Source organism: Pongo abelii, chromosome 18, assembly GCF_028885655.2.
Source record: "Pongo abelii isolate AG06213 chromosome 18, NHGRI_mPonAbe1-v2.0_pri, whole genome shotgun sequence".
Lineage (NCBI taxonomy): Eukaryota > Metazoa > Chordata > Mammalia > Primates > Hominidae > Pongo > Pongo abelii.
Genome location: NC_072003.2, coordinates 17,570,526 through 17,594,026, shown reverse-complemented (window position 1 = coordinate 17,594,026; position 23,501 = coordinate 17,570,526). Strand labels below are relative to the sequence as shown.

Below are 23,501 nucleotides of genomic sequence, written 5' to 3'. Positions count from 1 at the left end.
TAAAAGAACACATCGAATTTTACATAATCATAAAGGTATGTGAGTGATACACAAATGCGTTCTTGCACATCATTATAAGGCTATTAGTTTGTTCTAGGCAAGCATATACGCTAAGCTTAAATTTATCTTCTTCAAAAGCCACCTCTGCTCCTGCTATGAGGTTTTAGATCACCCAAGTTGTACATTTCCCAAATCCCTCTTCAGTTCCCATTCCCATCCTGTTTTTGTGCAAATCCAAGTTTTCTCCTAAAACTTCTCTAGCATCTCTAGAAGATAACTTCTCCCGACAATTCCAAGAAATCCACGAGTAAGGTACTTAACACATTCATGAGAAGGGTTGGCTTGTCCTCTGTGCTTTTCCTTCCTTCCTATAAACATGTGCAGATGGCAGGAAAGTCCCCCCACCTCCACCCCTCAACAGCCAAGCTTCTGAAGATCCCGACGGAAGGCCTGGCAGCCATCTCCAATCATTCTTCTGTTTTTGATGTGTGGCTTTTGATGAGAGAACAGTGATATGAACACCCTCTGCACCAAAGTGACTTGCTTATTTTTTTTTATTAAATGATACATTGAAAGTATAAAAAGTTGCCTCAGTACAAACAAATTACAGAATAATGTACACAAAAGCACTATGGACTACATGTGACAATTCTGTTTAACTTCCATCTTGATGATTTTATATCAGTATCCAAAATTATATACTCCAGCATTTTTTCCGAATATAGTCTTACATGATTGCAATTCCTGAGGTAAACTAAGTGTCCACTGCCAACATCCTTGGACGAAAACCAAGTCCCCCGGGAGAATTCAGATATTTATATTCACACATACAATACAACGGAATTCATCATTGTAATCAGATATTACAGATTTAAAAATGGAAAATGGACTCTTGCAATACTTCTGCATCCATATATAATTTCACCAGCAGGGACTCTCGGAATGTTGTGTAAGTGTAGTTTAAGTGCATTTCATTAATAAGTTTCTGCGTTTAGATAAAAATTCCTGGCTAATCTGTAAGAAGTGAACACTGACTAGCATCGCCAAATAGAAAATCAAAAGTTTCAACAATTTGCAAAGCAGCACAGAATTGACGCCCTGAAGAGGATGCCAATTTTGCTGACTACAGCTCTTACCACTCTTCTCCATGGAAGACCTTTAAGCTAAATGTTGTCAGTGTTTAGGTGTGCAGGCAAAATTTAATTCTGAATATACCATCGAACTTTTGCCAATCAGGAGCTGTCTACCATCACAGTCAGTTGTTTTCAATGAAATGAGCCTGCGGACACTACTTTAAAAATACTTCTTTAATAAATATCAAAGTAGCGTATTAGAGATAGCACATACTATTTTTCTATCCCAAGAATAAAAATTGATGTTGATAAGAGTTTCGGAGCCCAAAGAAGTAGGGGGCTGGCCCTCTTCTGGCTCATCTGTGATTGCACAACCGAGGGCCACATGGAGATTAAACAATGCCATCTTTGAAAAATCACTTTCTGGTATTTCTCCCAAAGCCTGTCTCTTCATGCTTACTTCACATTCTTTATCTAATAAAATAAACTCTTTGTTTTATTTACAGCAAAATTATTACAGCAAATTTACTTCCCCTCTACCTTTTAATTAAATCTTCCAGTAAGCCAAAGTCTAAGGAAAGAAAAAGTACATTGTTGCCTATTGAAAAGGTAACACAAAGCCCTTTCATTTCCTTACAAACTTTAAGGGCCTTTACAATACTTCCTAAATGGCTGGGCTCAGTGGCTCACACCTGTAATCCCAGCACTTTGGGAGGCTGAGGCATGCAGATCACCTGAGGTTAGGACTTCAAGACCAGCCTGGCCAGCATGATGAAACCCCATCTCTACTAAAAATACAAAAACTAGTCTGGTGTGGTGGCACAGGCCTGTTGTCCCAGCTACTTGGGAGGCTGAGGCAGGAGAATCACTTGAATCTGGGAGGTGGAGATTGCAGTGAGCCGAGATCGTGCCACTGCACTCCAGACTGGGTGACAGAGCGAGACTCCATCTCAAAAAAACAAAAAATACTTCCTAAAAACAATACTTTTTTTTTTTCAAGTCAAATCCAATAAGCTAGATGACAGAGTTAGTGTTTATTCATAAATGTAGTTAAACATGAGGGGTATTTTGTAGAAACTCAAATTTCTACAGACATTAGTGGTGCATTCTGGTAACACTGGGACAATAAATAAGTTATTTAATAATACAATTTTAAGACAAAAGATACCCCAAACAAAGCATTATCTGTTGACTGCCTAAGAAACATGAAGCTCTTCAATGTTAGTACTTTTCCGCTCCTCCTTTCTTAGGTGTTCATCTGAAATGCACAGAAACCAATGTTAATACTTATCCCAAGTCAAAACACGCAGATAGGTAGACACAGCTACAAATATTTTAGGATGTTACATATTTAATATTCTATGAGTACTTTAGATGGTTTAGGACAATGAAAAAAACTCATTATTTTTTAAACACTATTGAAGAAATCAGAGGCCAGGCGTGGTGGCTCATGCCTGTAATCCCAGTACTTTGGGAGGCCGAGGTGGGCGGATCACCTGAGGTCAAGAGTTATAGACTAGTCTGGCCAACATGGTGAAACCCTGTCTCTCCTAAAAATACAAAAATTAGCCGGGCGTGGTGGCAGACGCCTGTAATCCCAGCTACTCAGGAGGCTGAGGCAGGAGAATCGCTTGAAACCGGGAGACAGAAGTTGCAGTGAGCCAAGATCGTGCCATTGCACTCCAGCCTGGGTGACAAGAGTGAAACTCGGTCAAAAAAAAAAAAAAAAAAAAAGAAAGAAATCAGAAATGTCTGGCATTAGGGACTCTAATTATTCAAAAGAGTTTCTTGACTTTTTTTTTGAGTAGCGTACAACCCACAGTAAACCCATGCATAAGTAGTTACAAACCTCTCTCTTACATGTAAGGAATGAAATTTGCAAGAAAGGACAAGGTGTTCAATCAGCATTTTGAGGGTTGCCAAAGCTCTTCAATTACAACACAATGAAAAGCACTTCAAATAGGATCACCTGAGGTCAGGAGTTAAAGACCCTGTCTCTACTAAAAATATAAAAATTAGCCAGGCGTGGTGGCAGGCACCTACAATCCCAGCTACTCGGGAGGCTGAGGCACGAGAATCGTTTGAACCTAGGAAGTGGAGGTTGCAGTGAGCCGAGATCGTGCCACTGCACTCCAGCCTGGGCGACAGAGCAAGACTCCGTCTTGAGAAGAACAAAACAAAACAAAACAAAAAAGAACCTAGAGACTAAAAAAAGAACCTAGAGACTTAATATCCTAATGCAACAAAAATGTAATGCAAAAACTAGATTCTTGAGAATATATGAACCCCAAACACTTCCTACAACTGACAAAACATCTTTCTTGCAGCAATTTTGATAATAGGAAAAAATATATACATAAATTTAGATAAGCTGCTAGAAAATGCAATTTTATCACTGGATTTTCTAATTCTACAATGTCATTATACACACGCTTTATTAGTTCTCAGCTGCTTATTCTCAGTGCCAATACTACTTTAAGGGTCTGGAAAACAGATGGAAATCTCTCTCCCTTTATTTTAGGTAACTTTGCTGGACAGAAAAAAAATTAACAATTTCCTCAGAAGGCAACAATTTTAGGTCTTCTAGAAAAGTGTTATAAAAAATGAAGTCTATTATGCTTGATAGATGTGCAATAAAGTTAAGCTGATGATTGTCCCTATTATAAAAATCTGGTCTTTCATTTACAATAAAAATCTTCGCCAGGAATGTAGTCCCAGCTGTAGTCCCAGCTACTTGGGAGGCTGAGGTGGGAGGATCACCTGGGCCTGTGAGGTCAAGGCTGCAGAGAGCCATGATTGTGTCACTGCACTCCAGCCTGGGTGACAGAGTGAGACCCTATCTCTTAAAAAAAAAAAAAAAAAAAGAAAAAAAAATGTGTGTGTGTATATATATATATATATATATATAAACAAAATTGAATAGCAAAAACTACTTTGCCTTCAAGATTACAAGCACTAACAGCAGCAGTACAAATGCACTGGCTGTCATTTCAAAGGTGGGTGTGCCTACATAAACCCTCTTCATTTTTTTTCAGCACTGAAAACTTGGATGACAGAAGCACTTTTTCATCTTGGCATGCTTTGGACTTACTTCCTTCTTTCCTTTTTTTCTTTTTTGAGACAGAGTCTCGCTCTGTCGCCCAGGCTCGAGTGTAGTGGCGCAATCTCGGCTCACTGCAACCTCCACCTCCTGGGTTCAAGTGATTTTCCTGCCTCGGCCTCCCGAGTAGCTGGGACTACAGGCACACACCAGCACGCCCAGCTAATTTTTGTATTTTTAGTAGAGACGGGGTTTCACCGTGTTGGCTAGGCTGGTCTCGAACTCCTGACCTCAGGTGATCTGCCCACCTCGGCCTCCCAAGGTGCTGGGATTACAGGGGCGAGCCGCCGTGGCCCGGCCTGAACTTGTTTTCAAATAAAAGCCAATTTAGTTTCAGGGTTTGATATTTCTGTTGAATGAGCTTCTGTGGAGACAAGGTGCTGTGATGTAGAGAATAAGGATTTTAGTATCTTCATAACCTTTTCAATGCTGTCAAATACGAGTTATGGAGACAATGAGCTAGAGTTGAGGAAGTAAATGGAAAGCTTAAGTGTGTTACTGAAACATGACGCAATTCTGGCTGACAACTTTCAAGGCACTACACAGAGGTTGTGTCAAGAAAATTTTTGATGACCAAGAAAATAATTTGCAAAATCACTGTTCTTCCCCGATTCATTCAGCAGTCATCCTCATTTCTGAGATGTCTACAGAGCTTTCCATAGAACAGGCACCCAAGGTGGCTTTACTGACTTGAACTCGATTCTGATGTTCCTGGCAATTTAGTGGTGCAGGGGTCATGTGTCTAGGTGTCTCTTTCCCTCCCTCTCTCCATAAATACCTTTCTCTCTATGCTGTATGCGTAATCTACCGCTTTCATCTCAGAAGAACAGAAATTGGTTAGGAAATAGTGTTCCTTATAACTTTCTTACTAGTCATGAGCCGTGAGTATTAACAAGGCTGATTATGAAACTTACAAACCAGAAAGTTATTTCTCAAGCGGTTATTTTTCTTTATGGGACTGATAGTATCAATGACTTGGGGTTGCTGTGTTAAGAAGTGTTAAGGTGTACAATATCCACTGGTGACAACTGAACTCAGAAACCCATATTGTCATATATTCTTGGTAAGTGTATACACTGATAAAGCCTTTTTGGAGGGGAATTAGACAATATCTACTATATTTTTAAATATGCATATCCTTTGAACCAACAACTCTACTTTAGGCATCCACACAAGAGAAACGTGTAGACAAAGATACAGTGTTACATCGCAATACTGTAATGTGTGGACAATACTTAAATGTGTGGACAGAGATACAATGTTACATCACAATACTGTAATGTGTGGATAATACATAAACGTGTGGACAAAGATATCATGTTACATCACAATACTGTAATATGTGGACAATACTTTAATGTGTGGACAAAGATACAATGTTACATCACAATACTGTAAAAGCAAAATATTTAAAACCACATAAGAGTGATTATAAGGTGGGAGACTAGCCTGGGCAACATGACAAGACCCTGACTGCAAAAAATTAAAAAATAAGCGAGGTGCGGTGGTGCACCCCTATAGTCCCGGCTACTTGGGATGCTGATGTGGAAAGACTGACCCCAGGAGTTTGAGGCTACAGTGAGCTATGATTGTGCCACTGCACTCCAACCTGGATGACAGAGTAAGACCTCATCTCTAAAATTAAAAAAAGGATGATTATAATAATACTCTGGAATATGAAACAAAGTTAAAAATGAGATCTACATGTATCAACAAGTGAAAAAAAGCAAATTGCAGGATAACGTGCACCATAACAATGCATATATATTTAAATACACAGAAATGAGTCCCAAAGGGGCTGGGCATGGCCAGATGCAGTGGCTCACGCCTGTAATCCCAGCACTTCGGGAGGCCAAGGCGGGCGGATTGCTTGAGGTCATGAGTTGGAGACCAGCCTGGCCAACACAATGAAACCTCATCTCTACTAAAAATACAAAAATTAGGCGGGTGTGGTAGCACATGCCTGCAGTCCCAGCTACTTGGGAGGCAGGAGAATCGCTTGAACCTGGGAGGCGGAGGTTGCAGTGAGGTGAGATCGTGCCATTGCACTCCAGCCTGGGTGACAGAGTGACAGTCCATCTAAAATTTAAATAATAATAATACTAATAAAATAAATAAAATAAAATAGAAATGAGTCCCAAAGAATACCCTGCAAACTGCTAACAGGGATACCTTCTATAAACAGGGAGAAGAATTGAGGAGTTAGGGAGAGGCAAGAAGGAACAAAGGAAAGTTAAAGGGAACTTTTTACTATTTAAAAAATTTAGAGATTTACTCATGTACTTGCACAATTAATGTTTTATTTTGCTCGTTAAGTACTTGCCAATTAGTAGGCAGTAATGTCAGTTCCTTACCAATCCCTAAAAAGAGAATTTGGAAAACTTCTCCATAATCTATATATGGAAAGGTATACGGGAATAGCAATCAAATGTGCTGATTCTGCTACTAATTATCTGCTACAGGCCTCAGATGAGTTACTTAACCTCTTAGTATTGGAACCTTCTTAAAGTTTTCTCAACTATAAAATAAGTAGGTGGGAATGACTTAGTTTCCAACGTTCCATCCAGTTCAGCATTCTAACATATATAAAAAGATATCTCCTAGTGCAGTCAGAAACCACCTCCAAAAGAGGTTATCCTGATTCACTGTTTACTTTTAGACCTCAAGAGACACCAAGCATCTAACATGGTCACTACTGGTCACAGCAGTTTAGGAAACTACAAAGGCAATCCACATTTTAGGCGTTTCCTAAAAGTTCGTGTCAACATTCAAGATTTACATTTGTTCTGATAATTGAAAGCCTAAACTCCACCTTTAACTGTCCTTAAAAATTGACCAGCTCTTGGCTGGGCATGGTGGCTCAAGCCTGTAATCCCAGCACTTTGGGAGGCCAAGGTGGGCAGATCACGAGGTCAGGAGATCAAGACCATCCTGGCTAACACAGGGAAACCCTGTCTCCACTAAAAATACAAAAATTAGCCGAGTGCGGTGATGGGTGCCTGTAGTCCCAGCTACTTGGGAGGCTGAGGCAGGGGAATGGCATGAACCCAGGAGGCAGGGGAATGGCATGAACCCAGGAGGCAGAGCTTACAGTGAGATGAGATCACACCACTACACTCTAGCCTGGGTGACAGAGCGAGACTCTGTCTCAAAAAAAAAAAATTGATTAGCTCTCTACCACAACTGCAAACACTGAGCTATAACCCACTCAATTCAAATGGTGAAAACGGGATCCCATTGCTGGGATAATCAAAATAACTGAGGGCCAGGTACAGGCTCGCGTCTGTACCCCAACACTCTGAGAGGCCAAGGTGGGAAATCACTTAAGACTGAGTTCAAGACCAGCCTAGTGAACATAGTGAGACTTCCACGTCCACAAAAATTAAAAAATTAGCTGGGTGTGGTGCCTGAAGTCCTAGCTACTTGGGAAGCTGAGGCAAGAAGGTGAGAGGATTGCTTGAGCCCGGCAGTTCAAGGTTACGGTGAGCTACGATAGCACCACTGCACTCTAGTCAGGCAACAGAGTGAGACCCTGTCTCAAAAAAATACATAAAAATTTGAAAGCTACTAAAAGCTCATTTAAAAAACAGGCAATCTGAAAGAAATGTGTGCCATTCTCCTAAGAATCTGTAACTCGTAGGTAACTCCCACTCTAACATAAACAGTATCCTAAAAATGCAAATGACTTCTCTGTCTGTATTTAGCAATCTTACCTTTTATTTTGCAGTCATGGAAAGGAAAAAAAAAAAAAATCACTTGATAAAAAGCTATTTATTCAGTATACCAAGGATCTAAGTTGCTCCAAATACTTATAATTTACATGAAAATTGGAGTTTTCAGTATTTTTTTATTTTACTTTTTAAAAATTGAATTAATATAATTTTTTAATTAAAAAAAAAATAGAGATGGGGTTTCACCATGTCACTTAGGCTAGTCTCACACTCCTGGCCTCAAGCGATCCACCTGCCTCGGCCTCCCAAAGTGCTGGGATTACAGGCATGAGCCACTGTGCCTGGCCTGGAGTTTTAAATACTTCTATAAAGAAATTACATCTAAGAATTCTGCCCAGTTATGCCTCCCATCCTTCCCTGTCCAAGATTCTTTCCAAAAAGCATTCTGTTTCTTGGAGTAACATAGGCTAGCCACATTAGATATCAGCAGAATTAAACTATGACTCAAAAGCTCAGTAAAGACTCCAAAAGAAAAATTTAGAGGAAGAAAATATACTTGCTGACAGCTAAATGATGAATCTTGGAAAACTCATACCCATTGGCTTTCTTCTACTAGGTTGTCTGCCAAGACTTGGGTCTGAAGGCTGAAGTGAAGGCCCTTTCAGAAATGCATTCTGGATGCCATCCTTAGTTCCATGCAAGAAATGGGCTAAAATCCCATGTAAAAGAGGTCTATAGCAGGAAGAAAACAAAACAAAAATGAAAGCTAATAAATCTGCATAAACGGGAAAAGCTTAAAACATTTATTCTTTAAAAGGTAACCTCTGACATCAAAAAGACCAAGTGACTCACTAGACTTTAAAAAGCTGCATGATTATCCAAACTGCAAATTGTTCCTACTTTTAAATTTAAGAGTACCACTTAATTTCACGACAATTTTAAAACCCAGAGAAAACGTGTTAAAAATTTAAACCTCATCTACACTGAAATATCATTTCTATCAATCCACAGGAATTTATCTTTTAAACTCCAAAGTCCAGTAGAATATTTCCCAATACCTAACCCCATCTAATACACAACAGGTATTCAATAAACCCCTTAATAAGTCCTTGCCCTGAAAAAGTCTTAGGTCCTGAGAGCCAGGTGACCTGAGTTCAAATCCTGGCTTTGCCATTTGCTAGCTGTGGGACTCTGTGTAAGATTCTTAACCTCTCCAGCCTCATAAATGTTTCTTCCTTTATAAATTAGGATAAGCACCATCCCTCCCTTATAGGGCTGTTATGCACTAAATGAGTTAATAAATGTCAAGTGTTTTTTACTGTGCCTGGCACATATGAAATGGTATATAAATGTTAGCTCCTGTGTAGCTAACATTTATTTAGATTAATATTTATATTACCTAATATTTTAAAATCTTCTTTATAGTTTACAGAACGCATACCTCTTCTCATCGGATCCTCATCGTGTAATGTCAAAATCATCAACCGCGATTTATAAAGGAGAAAACCACAGCCAGGAGATTTGCTAGAGATTCCCTCAGATAGTAAACAAAGTTTACACTTGAACCCCAAATCCCATATTGTTTTCCTTACAGTGTGCTGCCTAGGGATTTATATTAGTATTCTTGTATAAAGGAAAGCTGCTCTGCTGACAATAAAGAGTGGCATAACGGAAACGTTTTCCTTTGTTTCCAATCTCAAATTTGAAAACACAATTAAAAGGATTTAATCTTTATTTTTAATTTTTGTGGGTACACAGTAGGTGTATATATTTGTGGGGAGGATTTATTTTTTGAGATATGTATCTATTTACTAGCTGGTATAATGGTTTATAGTACACTTCCTTCCAAAGATGGAATCTCATTACCCTCTGAGTGTGAGCTGAACTCACTTCTAACTGGCAGAAAGCTGACTTCAGAGGCCACGTGGTAATGGCCCTGTGCCTTCCTCCTTGCTTTCTTTCTTGGATTGCTGCCTTTGGGAGAAGTCAGATGCCTCAGGACACTTCAGCAGCCCTGGAAAGTTACATGCAGTAAGGAATTGAGGCCGCCTGTCAGTATCATTATGAGTTTGGAAGCAGATAGTTCAGCCACATTCAAGGCTTCCGACTACAACCCTGTCTGGCATCTTGACTCCAACCTCACGGGGGAGCCTGAGCTAGACTTAGTGACTAAGCCGATCCCAAATCCCCAAATATTCCACAAATAATCTATGTTGTTGTTTTAAGCTACCAAATTCTGGAATAATATCATACTAATTTTTCCATGCCGCAGGGAAACCAGGAAAGTAAGTTTCTTTATTTAATAAGATGCCACAACTCTTATGAAAGCGTCACCTAGTAATATAAAACAGGTCTCTTTGTTTACTTTACAGTAATCTTCCCCAAAGTGTTAATTGGTTCAAGATGATTTTTAAATGTTAAAAGTTTTATTTTTTTAATTAATATTCAATGAAATTTACTTGTGATTAAAATTTTGGGTTGGACATGGGGGCTCAGGCCTGTAATCCCGGGACTTTGGGGGGCCAGCCTGGCCTCAAGCAGGAGTTTGAGACAGCCTGAATATAGCAAGTCCCCTAGCTCTACAGCAATTTTATTTTAAATTAGCCACACAAGGTAATATGCACCTGTGGTCCCAGCTACTTGGGAGGCTGAGGTGAGAGGATTGCTTGAGTGCAGAAGGGAGAGGCAACTTGCAAATTCATGGATTAAGGTTTATTTTTTAAAATAAGTTTCAAAAAGATAATTTAAAGAAAAGTGTGGCCTCACAATAACTTGCCTGTAATTCTGAAATGCAAAATTCTGAAAACTGGATTCTCTTCATATATCTGGCAAAAAATCATCAGATGGCAAGGGTTGACCTAACAAGGCTATTACAGACTTTATCTTACTTTGTGTGAAAAGATTAATGTGCCAGGTGTGGTGGCTCAAGCCTGTAATCCCAGCACTTTGGGAGGCCAAGGCAGGAGGATCACCTGAGGTCGGGAGTTCAAGACCAGCCTGACTAACATGGAGAAACCCCGTATCTACTAAAAATACAAAATTAGCTGGGCATGGTGGCATGCGCCCGTAATCCCAGCTACTCAGGAGGCTGAGGCAGGAGAGTCACTTGAACCCAGGAGGCAGAGGTTGCAGTGAGCTGAAATCATGACATTGCTCTCAAAAAAAAAAAAGAAAAGAAAATAGTAATGTGATTGTGGAACACTACTTTAGGACTCCCTGGCACATATATGTAGTATTTGGTATATGTACCATATTACTTTTTTTTTTTTTTTTTTAAAGAATTAAAGTCCCAGGCCGGGCGCGATGGCTCACACCTATAATCCCAGCACTTTGGGAGGCCGAGGCAGGAGAATCATGAGGTCAGGAGATCGAGACCATCCTGGCTAACACGGTGAAACCCCGTCTCTACTAAAAATACAAAAAATTAGCCGGGCGTGGTGGCACGCGTCTGTAGTCGCAGCTACTTGGGAGGCTGAGGCAGGAGAATTGCTTGAACCTGGGAGGCGGCGGTTGCCGTGAGCCGAGATCACGCCACTGCACGCCAGCCTGGAGGACAAGAGCGAGACTCCATCTCAAAAAAAAAAAAGAATTGAACTCTCGCTGTGTGGCCCACACTGGAGTGCAGCAGCAAGATCATGGCTCACTGCAGCCTCAATCTCCTGGATTTAAGCAATCTTCTTGCCTCAGCCTCCTAAGTAGCTAGGACTACAGGCATGTCATTTTAAAACCTGAAAACATTTGGATTTTTAAACATATATCTGGCCTCAGTGGTTTTAGATGCAGCACTGTAGATCTGTAAGTAAATAATATGAGTAATATGTGACTATGGCAAACTTTGTGAATGTCAATCACTGAAGCATGAGAAACAAGGGCTTAAAGAAGTTACCTAACTTTTAAAAAATAAAGCTGTTTCAGCAACTTTTTTTTTTTTTTTGCTTCCTCATCCTCTCTCAAACTTACTTCTTTTTTTTTTGAAACGGAGTCTCGCTCTGTCGCCCAGGCTGAGTGCAGTGGCGCGATCTCGGCTCACTGCAAGCTCCACCTCCCGGTTTGATGCCCATTCTCCTGCCTCGGCCTCCAAGTAGCTGGGACTACATGCACCCGCCACCTTGCCCGGCTAATTTTTTGTATATTTAGCAGAGACGGGGTTTCACCGTGTTAGCCAGGATGGTCTCCATCTCCTGACCTCGTGATCCGCCTGCCTCAGCCTCCCAAAGTGCTGAGACTACAGGCGTGAGCCAATGCGCCCGGCCTTCTTTTTTAAAAAAATATGAAACGTTTCACGAATTTGCGTGTCATCCCTTTGCCGGGGCCATGCTAATCTCTGTACCACTCCAATTTTAGTATATGTGCTGTGAAAGTGAGCACAAACTTCTTAATACTTTCATCTGAAGTAGGTATCTCAAAAGCTACCAAGAAGCCAGTAAGAGTATAATCATTGCTTACTTCCATCAACTGCTAAATGTAAAATGATGTCTTGTATTAAATGATGTAATACCTTACTGCTCATCCTAAGTCACGCTTAGATTCCTCCAATTATTTTGCCCACTCTTCTCAATTATACAATTTTTATACTTTTCAAAACACTTGTTACCAGGTTCAGTGGCTCATGCCTGTAATCCCAACACTTTGGAAGGCCAAGGCAGGTGGATAACTTGAGCCGAGGAATTGGAGGCCAGCCTGGCTAACATGGTAAAACACCATTTCTACAAAAAATACAAAAATCAGCCAGGCATGATGGTGCATGCGAGCGCATGCCTCTAATTCCAGCTACATGGGAGGCTGAGGTGGGAGAATCGCTTGAGCCCAGGAGTTTGAGGCTGCAGTGAGCCATGATCAAGCCGCTGCACTCTAGAGACCTGGGCAACAGACTGAAACCCTGCCTTGAAAAAACAAACAAAAAAACCTCACAGCACTTAGGGAGGTGGAGGTGGGCAGATCACTTGAGGCCAGGAGTTCGAGAGCAGCCTGGCCAACATGGTGAAACCCCATCTCTACAAAAAAATATGAAAAAAAATTAGCTGGGCATGGTGGTGCACACCTGTAATCCCAGCTACTCAGGAGGCTGAGGCAGAATCACTTGAACCCGGGAGGAGATTGTGGTGAGCTGAGATGGGACCACTGCAGTCCAGCATGGGTGACAGAGTGAGACCCTATCTCACAAAAAAGAAAAAAGAAAAGAAAAAGAAACACGGGAAGATGAGGGGAAGAGAAAGAGGAAAATGTCATAAAGGAGTTACTATCTGAACAGGGCCAACAGAAAGGAAAGATGCTCCAATAGAAGTTAAGAGGGAGAAAGGTGATCTAGGGCTTCTAGGATAAGGGAATGGTTTACAAGGCAAAGAAGCATAAAGTTGCAAAGTGTTTTCCAGGCACAATCAGAAATCAGGTGTGAGCAGATACAACAACAGACAGGGGTAGAAAGATAGAGGCGTGAAGTGCTATGTTAAGCAATTGGGACTTCACTATACACACAATGACAAAGGTAGTAGATGATCCTGGAACATTAATTTTACACAAGGATTTGTGGGAGAGTTAAATTTAACTGGAATGTCATTTAAAACATTTGTATGGTAAAGCAAACAACTTTCAGAACTTTTTTTTTTTTTTTTTGAGACAGGGTCTGGTTCTGTCACCTAGGCTAGAGTGCAGTGGTGCGATCTTGGCTCACTGCAACCTCCGCTGCCCAGGTTAAAGCGATTCTCATGCCTGAGCCTCCCAAGTAGCTGGGACTATAGGCGCACGCCACCATGCCTGGCTAATCTTTTTGTATTTTTAGTAGAGATGGGGTTTCGCCATGTTGACCAGGCTGGTCTCGAACTCCTGACCTCAGGTGATCCGCCTGCCTCAGCCTCTGAAGTGCTGGGACTACAGGCATGAGCCACTGCGTCTGGCTAGAGATGGGGTTTCCCCATGTTGTCCAGGCTGGTCTTGAACTCCTGAGCTCCAGTGATCCATCCACTTCAGCCTTCCAAAGTGCTGGCATTACAGGCACGAGATACCTCACCTGGCCTTAAGAACTTTTAGGATGAGAAAACGTAAGGCTTCAAAGAAAGTTCTAGATTTAAAAAAAGGTTGCTTTAAGTATGCTCTCAGGTCTCCTATGTACTTTTTTTTTTTTTTTTTGGCCATACAGGGACTCTCCAGAAAAAGTTTAAGCAACACTGAAATAGAAAAAAAAACTAAAACTAGAAAGTGGTCATCCTCCTTTTCAAGAGCACAGTTGGTGAGAGGAGGTACACAGAGGGCAAAGGAGAGAGTAATAGTAACGAAAGCTGTGGGCCGATTCAGTAACCTTGGTAGAAAAAGGAATTCAAGCAGAAGCTTGGGGTTGGAAGTTCATAGGTTTTTTGTTTTTGTTTTTTTTTAGGAGAGGAGAGATCTGAGTACATTCCTAAGTTGAAGTGAAGGAAGAGTTAAACATGAAGAAAACAACTGACAAGGCAGAGCCTCAGAGGCCAGGCACGGGGGGCTCACACCTGTAACCCTAGCACTTTGCCTAGAGGTCAAGGCAGGAAGATCACTTGAGGTCATGAGTTCAAGACCAGCCTGGGCAACAAAGTGAGGCCTTGCCTCTACAAAAATAATTTGAAAATACAAATAAAAGTTGAAATTATAAATTAAAAAAAAAAAAGAACAAAGCCTTAGAAGGACAAAGGATCAAGAAGTCAAAAGGAGCTAACCCCAGAAAGAAGATGCTTAGTCACTCTGAAGCCCTGAAATTTTAGCTTCAGCAAACACAGATCTTATCTGACTTATTCACTGCTGCACACCCTGGATTTAGTACAATGCTTGACACACACTAGATCTGAATAAATACTTGAATTAAAATGAAGTAAAACCACATGGTGCAATTATGATTCTAATGCAATATTTGGAAACTTCTTTAAAAAAAATTCTTACATTGTATTATCCTTTGATTCTTCAAATGCATTTAGTTCATGGATGAGAAACTGTCTGTCCAATGGAACTACAGGTTGACCAGATTCTGGGAGAAATAAATTCATGAGAACACTGAGTCTATTAAACTAAAAAGCAAATAAGATTTTGAAAAGAATCACATTTACCAGACATACACTTTTCCGATTTTGGAAGAATGATGACAACACGTACCAAGACAGATCAAATTGCCTGTGATTTTATGACTTTCAAAATATCGCTTTTGTTAAATGCATGTCTTAATACAGTTTAACATAAATTCACTTTTTAAATTCCCCAGGGTTTGGTTGGAAAAATACCGTTTCTATATCCAAATTATAATACTAAATTTTAGAAGTCTGTTTATCAATAACTTATTTTTGAAAAGAATATCCATTTGGTGACAATAATTGTAAATAAAAATTAAAGTTAACCTGAAGTGTGGGGCAACTGGGACTTTCACACTTTGCTGGTGGGAAAGCACAATGGTACAGCCACTTTGGAAAACAGTTGAGCGGTTTTCTTACAAAGGTGAGCGTGCACTTAACCACACAACCCAGCAATCTCCCTCTTAGCTTTTTAACCAAGATGAATGAAAACTTATGTTCTCACAAAAACCTGTATGTAAATGTTTATGGCAGCTTGATTCCTAATTGCTAAAACTAGAAACAACTCAATGCCCATCAACTGGTCATAGATGAGCAAACTAGCACAGCCACACAATAGAACAGTGTTCAAAGGAAAAACAAACATGGCTGAATCTTGAATGTATTATACTAAGTGAAAAGAGGCAGACTCAAAAGGCTACATCCTGTATGGTTCCATCTACAGCAGGGGTCCCCAACCCCTGGGCCACAGATTAGAAACTGGGCCGCACAGCAGGAGGTGAGCAGTGGGCAAGCAAGTGAGCAAAGCTTGATCTGTGTTTACAGCTGCTGCCCATCACTAGCATCACTGCCTGGGCTCTGCCTCCTGTTGGCAGAATTAGATTCTCATAGAAGCGTGAACCCTATCGTGAACTGCACATGCGAGGGATCTGGGTTGTGCACTCCTTATGAGAATCTAATGCCTGATATCTCTCACTGTCTCTCATCACCCCCAGATGGGACCATCTAGTTGCAGGAAAACAGGCTCAGGGCTCCCACTGATTCTACATTATGGTGAGTTATATAATTATTTCATTATATATTACAACATAATCATAGAAATAAAATGCACAATAAATGTAGTATGCTTGAATCATCCCAAACCATCCTCCCAGGTCCATGGAAAAATTGTCTTCCACGAAACTGGTCCCTGGTGCCAAAAACGCTGGTGATATCTTCATTGTAATCTGGTAGTAATTACACAACTGCAGGCATTTGACTAAAGCTATAGAACTGTACAGTTTAAAAGGTAAATTTTATTATATGTAAATTATATCCCAGTTTTTTAAAAAAAGCCAAAACATTTAATATGAAAACTTGACTACTGTCACTATATTTCATTCTAGTGAAGCCTAAGTCCCCTAACTGAAATTTTCATAGTTTCTTCTTTTCTGGGTGTAACTGGTATCATACAGCCATCTATAACAAACAAAGGAAAGTAGAGATGCTGATATCAAAGTTCCTTAAACCATAAAAATCATGAGTCTATGTAGTTAAGATGTATGTTTAATATTAAATAAAGGATCTGTAATGAAAAATTCTAACTTCACAAAGAATTCATTCTCTCTTGCAAAATCTACTTCCTGGCCTTGTTACTTCACTGAGGTTCATCTCTGAGGCATAAAGTAGTCAAAGCAGAGATGGAACCTGAAACGAGGGAATCCGATGACACACAGTCAGGGTGCCTCGGACCAACCCCCAGCTGCATCCCCCACCCCACCAAGTCCAGGGGTAACCAGGATTCTGACTTATTTATATCCAGTCTCTCCTCACTTTTTTGAGACAAGACATTTAAAAAGTCAGCAGAAGATATTAAAAATATTCCCACCACTCAATAACTGTTACACTTGAAGAGAAAATTTATTTCTTAAGAAATAAAATTCGACAGATAAAGGGAATTTATCTTTAACTGCCCACCCCAACCCCCAATATCATTCTCTGCCTCCTATCACTAGGATGAGTTTGGAGTTTCCCGCTGATAGAGTCTGGATATTTGTCTCTGCCCAAATCTCATGTTGCAATGCACTCCCCAGTGTTGGAAGTGGGACCTAGCGGGAGTTGTTTGGGTCATGGGGGTGGATCCCTCATGGCTTGGTGTTGTCCTTACCACAGTGAGTGGGTTCTCATGAGATCTGGTCATTTATAAGTATGTGGCACTAACCTTCCCCACCCTTGGCCCCTGCTTTCACCATGTAACGTGCTTGCCGCAGTGAGTAAAAGCTCCCCGAGGCCTCCCAGAAGCTGAGCAGATGCCAGTGCCATGCTTGTACAGTCTGCAGAACCATGAGCCAAGTAAACCTCTTTTCTTCAACCGGGCGCAGTGGCTCATGCCTGTAATCCCAACATTTTGGGAGGCCGAGGCGGGCGGATCACGAGGTCAGGAGATTGAGACCATCCTGGCTAACACGGTGAAATCCCGTCTCTACTAAAAACACAAAAAATTAGCCGGGCATGGTGGCACGTGCCTGTAGTCTTAGCTACTCGGGAGGCTGAGGCAGAAGACTCGCTTGAACCCAATGAGGCAGAGGTTGCAGTGAGCCAAGATCACCCCACTGCACTCCAGCCTGGGTGACTGACGCAGGAAGACTGCTTGAGCCCGGGAGGTCAAAGTTGCAATAAGCCATGATCGCACCACTGCAGTCCAGCCTGTGCAACAGAGCGAGATTCTGTCTCTGGAAAAAGAAAAAAGAGACAGGGTCTCTCTCTGTTGCCCAGACTAGAATGCAGTGATGCGATCATGGCTCACTAAAGCCCAGAGCACGTGGGCTCACATGATCACCCCCTCCCGGACCCCCGCTCAGCCTCAGCTAGGACTACAGACACGTGCTACCATGCATGGCTAATTTAAAAAATTTTTTTCCAGAGATGGGGTCTCCCTGTGTTGCCCAGGCTGGTCTCGAACTCCTGGGCTCAAGTAATCTAGCCTCGGCCTCCCAAAGCACTGAGATTACATGTGTGAGCCACCCACCTAGCCTATTTTTTAACAAATAATATATTTAATCAGCGTATATTTTCAAAGCTTAATACACAGGAAAAAACTGGTGGCAAATAGGACAAAATGTCAACAATTGTTTATTCTCAGTTACAGGAATTATAGATGATTTTTCCAAGTATATGCCTAGTTTAAGTGATTATTTAGTTATGTATTTTCCCTTGTGAGAATCTGTTTAAGCTACAGAAAGAACCCATGTGATTTTTGTGTCCCAGTCACCCAGATAGCACTGTTTGGTAAGAGAATTAGATTTCTAGGATAAACAGTTTCTGAGAATTGGGGAAAGGGAAGAAACAGAGTTTATGTGATAAACAATAACCACTTACCTGCTATGAGGACAGATGCTGTATACTTATATTTGTTGAATTCTAAATACTCTCGAATTAATTCATTAATTAGAAGGTTTTCATGAGACAATGATGGTCGGGGTTCACGGTCATCATCTAGGGCATTGAAAACTTCAGCTCGGATCCTTGCTTTTAAATGCCCTAATACCCCCTTTTTTTCCAAGGTGTCCTTTAAAACTGTTCGATATAAAATATTAAGGCTTCAGTGACAGAGTAAATTTGTCATTCTTAGGCATACTTTGAAAAGAAATGTTGAAAAGGTAAATGGTACAAAAGCAGCTCTCAATCTAAACATTGTGACAAATTATTAAACAATTACGCTAACTACTACCAGCCATGTTTATACTAAAAAATATAGTTCTCATGTTGCAGTGATTTAGTCTTAATGTATTTGAGTAAATTCAAGTTTATTCCTACATCATCACCACTGTCAGGGGCTGTAGTCTAATAAATATTCTTTTTTTTTTGAGACAGAGTCTCGCTCTTTCGCCCAGGCTGGAGTGCAGTGGCACGATCTCAGCTCACTGAAACTCCGCCTCCCAGGTTCAAGCAATTCTCCTGCCTCAGCCTCCCAGGTAGTTGGGACTACAGGCACGTGCCACCATGCCCAACTAATTCTTTTTTGTATTTTTAGTAGAGACAGGGTTTCACCATGTTGGCCAGGATGGTCTCGATCTCCTGACCTCGTGATCCACTCACCTCGGCCTCCCAAAGTGCTGGGATTACAGGCGTGAGCCACCGTGCCCGGCCAATACATAATTCTTTAGTGAGGGGAAAAGGCGGGGGATAGAATTATAGTTGCTTACTGCGACCTGAACTTAAGCCCCAGTCTCTCATATATTTTCAAGAGTGTCTGCCACTGAACACAGGTTCTGCTTGTCACTAACAACCTCTGGTCTAGAAAGATTAAAGAAAACAACTACATTCCATAAAAGAAGTCTGTTGGGTTACTGTGTAAAAACCTGTGATAGCAGGGCATGGTGGCTCATGCCTGTAACCCAGCACTTTGGGAGGCTGAGGCGGGCGGATCAGGAGATCAGGAGATCGAGATCATCCTGGCTAACAAGGTGAAATCCCCGTCTCTACTAAAAACACAAAAAATTAGCCAGGTGTGGTGGCACACGCCTGTAGTCCCAGCAACTTGGGAGGCTGAGGCAGAAGAATTGCTTGAACCTGGGAGGCGGAGGTTGTAGTGAGCAGAGATGGTGCCACTGCACTCTAGCCTGGGCAAAACAGTGAAACTCTGTCTAAAACAACCAACCAACCAACCAACCAACCAAAAAAAACACAAACCTTTGATAATCCAGAACCCTTTAGGGAGTGAAAAGGTGTTTTGGGTTTTCACTGTTATTTTGAAACAATCTTGCTCTGTTGCCAGGTTGAAGTGCAGTGGCATGATCTCGGCTCACTGCAATCTCCAGGCTCCCTGGTTCAAGCGATTCTCCTGCCTCAGCCTCCCGAATAGCTGGGATTACAGGTGTGCGACACCATGACCGGCTAATTTTTGTATTTTTAGTAGAGACAGGGTTTCACTATGTTGGCCAGGATGGTCTCCATCTCCTGACCTCATGATCCACCCGCCTCAGCCTCCCAAAGTACTGGGATTACAGGCATGAGCCACTGCACCCGCTGGCCTCGTTGTTTTAAAGACAACTATGAGTTAATTCCTTACAACAGTAGGATTCTGAAATTTTAGGCCTAGTTAGAAATCTACCACATGACTGTATCAATGCCATCTTAAGGAGTCAGGGATGTATATGCAGAATGTAAATCTAACTTACTGATTGGCCAGAGTCACCATGACAAAGCAGTTATGATCATGGGATTTGGCTGTACATATTTAGTATAGATAATGGGGATCTTAGGACTGAATTGGCACCATCCCTTGTAGTGATCTGGAACCTTCTATTTTCAAACAGTTCCTACTGGCTAAATGACAACTTCAGAGAATGAACACATCTCATCCACAGAGTCAAGAACATAGCAAGAGCTCAGTAGGTGTCACCTAGGAGGATTATAATATATTGCTGTATACTACTGGGAAATCAATGTAGTTTAAGAGTGTTCTGCACCCTGCCGAAAGCACCAAGTAAGTACACCACAATAACAAAAATCCATAAAGAGAGCCCAGGAGCTTTTCCAAGTCAGTATGGACATAAGATCTTTCTAAGCTTCAATAAATAACATCAACAACAACCCTGGATCATATGACTAAAGGGATAGAATCTTCACTGACTTTTGAACTTTCTTTCCCCTCATTTTTAAAGCATCCCTTCAACCTTCTTGCAGATAGGTTAAGTACAGTTATCACCTGATCAGAGTTTGCAACAGGCCCATAAAACTGCTGCCACCACAGCTGCTCCTGCTGCTGCTGCAGCCCCAGCTAAGGTTGAAGCCAAGGAAGAGTCGGAGGAGTCGGACGAGGATATGGGATTTGGTCTCTTTGACTAATCACCAAAAAGCAACCAACTTAGCCAGCTTTATTTGCAAAACAAGGAAATAAAGGCTTACTTCTTTAAAAAAAAAAAAAAAAAAAAAAAAAAAAAAAAAAGGAAGGTACAGCCTTATTGTACTCTTAGAATGATAACTGAACCCCTATTCTCTAATTCCATCTTTGGAAATTAGATGGAGAGATTTTGTCACTGGCAAGGATCCTGTCCCAATTACGCTGTATTGCACACAGGACAGCCTCAAGCTGGACAGAGAAACGAGAATTACTGACAGTGTAATGAGGAAAGCTAGCATGTCTCATCGGCACCTCAGTGGTGGATTACCAACCCATGCCTCAGTTGCCTTCTCTAAAATAATGAGCTCTACGTCTCAGAGACAGAACCAAGTGAGGAAAAATATGATCGTGCTTAAAAAAGGTGAAGCCCATAAAATGTAAGGTAACTGGCTGGCAAACAAGTTTTCACCGGGTTTCTTTCGGAGGTCCATAGCATTTTACCTTTCCCTCTATTATGCTTAGAACACTGGGCCATCAAAACTTCTTCGGAAAGGTCTTAACCTTGCTTACATTTCAAGAGTACCTTTTTTATTTTATTTTATTTTTTAATTTGTATTTTTTTTGAGACAAGGTCTCATTTTGTTGCCTAGGCTGGAGTGCAGTGGCACCACTGTAGCTCATTGTCACCTCTATCTCCTGGGCTCAAGCGATCTTCCTGTTTCAGCCTGTGGGGTAGCTGGAACTACAGGCACAGGCCACTATGCCCGGCTCTTTTTTTTTTTTTTTAAATAAACATGGGGTCTCACTATGTTGACCAGGCTGGTCTTAAACTCCTGGGCTCAAGCGATCCTCCCAAAGTGTTAGGATTACAGGCATGAGCCACTGTGCCTGGCCCATTCCGAGTGTACCTTTAAATCCTCTGAAAATGTATGCAATATTACATGTGATGTGTATTTCCCTGGGAACAGGATCTGTAGATTCATGTGAAGTCTGTTCTTGCGGACAGACGCATGCCTGTTCTGTTTTATAATTGTTCACCAGCCCTGTGCCCCAAATACACACTTTTATACAAGTCTCCTTTCTAAACTCTCTAAGAATTACTAGTTTAAACCCTGGGTTCCCTGCAAACTGGAACTGGTTTTATTTATTGGACAGCAATATTGCTCAGTGATTAAGACCCGGCGCTCAGTGCATCACAACTAGGTTCCCACGCTGTGTCTCTTTCTAGTGAAATCACTTTGGGCTATTTCACTTCTCAGTACCTCAGTTTCCCAATCTATGAAATGGGCATAGGGTTGTTACAATCAGGTAACACACAGGCTGAGTAGTGCCTGACACATAAGGCTCAATGATAACTATTATTACTATTATTTGTCTGGACATTTGCTTCAAAGTAAACAGTGTACAAACGTCATTAATGACTCACACATAACTAGCTTAGAGTATCTTTTCCTGAAAAGACAGGAGAATGGCCAGGCCAGCAAACTTTTTGCCTCTAGTTTCTTCCGATGAAAAAGGGGCCAGGCGCTCACGCCTGTAATCCCAGCACTTTGAGGGGGCCAAGGCGGGAGGATAGCTTGAGACCAGGAGTTCGACATCAGCCTGGGCAATACAGCAAGACCCCGTGTCTACAAAAAATAGAAAAATTAGCCGGGCGTGGTGAAAAGCTCCTGTATTCCCACCTGCTCTGGAAGCTGAGCTGGGAGGATCGCTGGAGTCCCGGAGTTCGAAGCTGCAGTGAGCTGTGATCGCGCTACTGCACTCCAGCCTGGGCGACAGAGAGACTCTCTCTTTAAAAAAAAAAAAAAAAAAAAAGCAGGGAGGAGAGGGCTACTTAACAAGTTGTTGTAAGGATCCAACGAGACAACCAAGCAAATTGTTTAGGGCAGTGCCTAACCCAACACGGGTTGTGGGAATTGTAGTCATCAGCCCTGAGTGCCAAGCCTGATCCAAGTCCTCCAGCCCCCAGCAGGGTCCAAGAAGATGCGCCAGGGGCCCAAGATGCAGGCCTGTAGGCCTCTTAGATGCTTGAAGATTATGTAAGTCTTCCTTTAGCTCCAAACTGGCTTAAAACTCGCCAGTGGGCAACATCTTCCCCCATAAGAGCTCCCCGCGAACGGGCCGAGACAGCAGCCAGAAGCTCCCCGCAGGCCCTCACGCCGAAGAATGACGCCTGTAAAAGCCAACCCATGTGTTCTGCGCGCTCTTCTCCCGTCCCATCCTTTCCACAAGATGAAGGCCCGACGCTTCCCATGTGGAGACCTCCCCGCTCGCACTCACCAACCTTCAACTCCGCCACAGTCGCCATTTTTCAACGACCGCCAGGGGCGCGCCTCGGCCCTGCGCACGCGCAGCTCCGCCCCACTCACTCTGCGGCGTGGCCTGTAGCTAATACGCGCACAGCTCTCGCCCCGCCTACTTCCGCCCCTCTCAGTTTACGCGCTCTGCGGTTGAGTGGGTGGTGAATGTCGACCAGAGACTCCACCAATCAGCGAACGCTCTCGGAGGGCCCAGTTGAGTGAGACGGCAGTGGGGGCGGGGACTGAGGCAGTTGATAGCCCTGTGGGTGCTGCTGGCATCTTAGTGCTTAACTTTAGCTGGCTGAGTTTTTCATTGTCTCTGCAGCCTCAAGGACCAACTGCTAATAGTTACCACCTATTAACCCTGTGGTTCTCAAACTTGAGCATGAATCCTCATCACCTCGATGACTTGTTTAAACAGATTGCTTGCTAGTCCTCCCCATAGAGTTTTTGATTCTGTAAATCTGGGGTGAGGCCCTAGAATTTGCATTTCTGTCGAGTTCCCAGG

General features: G+C 42.0%; 1 protein-coding gene and 1 non-coding gene across 5 annotated transcripts; both read right to left on the bottom strand.

Annotated features, from left to right (window-relative positions):
- Positions 1-536: 536 nt before the first annotated feature.
- CEP20 (centrosomal protein 20) lies at positions 537-23,107 on the bottom strand. 4 transcript variants are annotated; one of them, XM_054533515.2, is made up of 5 exons: positions 22,974-23,104; positions 18,227-18,424; positions 14,748-14,832; positions 8,440-8,576; positions 537-2,331 (listed from the first exon to the last, which is right to left on the bottom strand). In XM_054533515.2, exons 1-5 carry the CDS (start codon positions 22,999-23,001, stop codon positions 2,270-2,272), a joined length of 510 nt encoding a protein of 169 aa, XP_054389490.1. In that variant the 5' UTR covers positions 23,002-23,104; the 3' UTR covers positions 537-2,269. The 4 variants fall into 4 exon arrangements, with proteins under 4 accessions (XP_054389490.1, XP_054389493.1, XP_054389492.1 ...); XM_054533517.2 differs by having other exon boundaries at positions 2,193-2,331; positions 8,405-8,576; positions 22,974-23,106; XM_063717608.1 differs by lacking the exon at positions 537-2,331 and adding an exon at positions 2,842-6,252 and having other exon boundaries at positions 22,974-23,107.
- On the bottom strand, positions 12,109-12,212 carry LOC129050985 (U6 spliceosomal RNA). The gene has a single exon (XR_008514913.1). It is a non-coding gene; the product is annotated as a U6 spliceosomal RNA (small nuclear RNA).
- Positions 23,108-23,501: the final 394 nt, after the last annotated feature.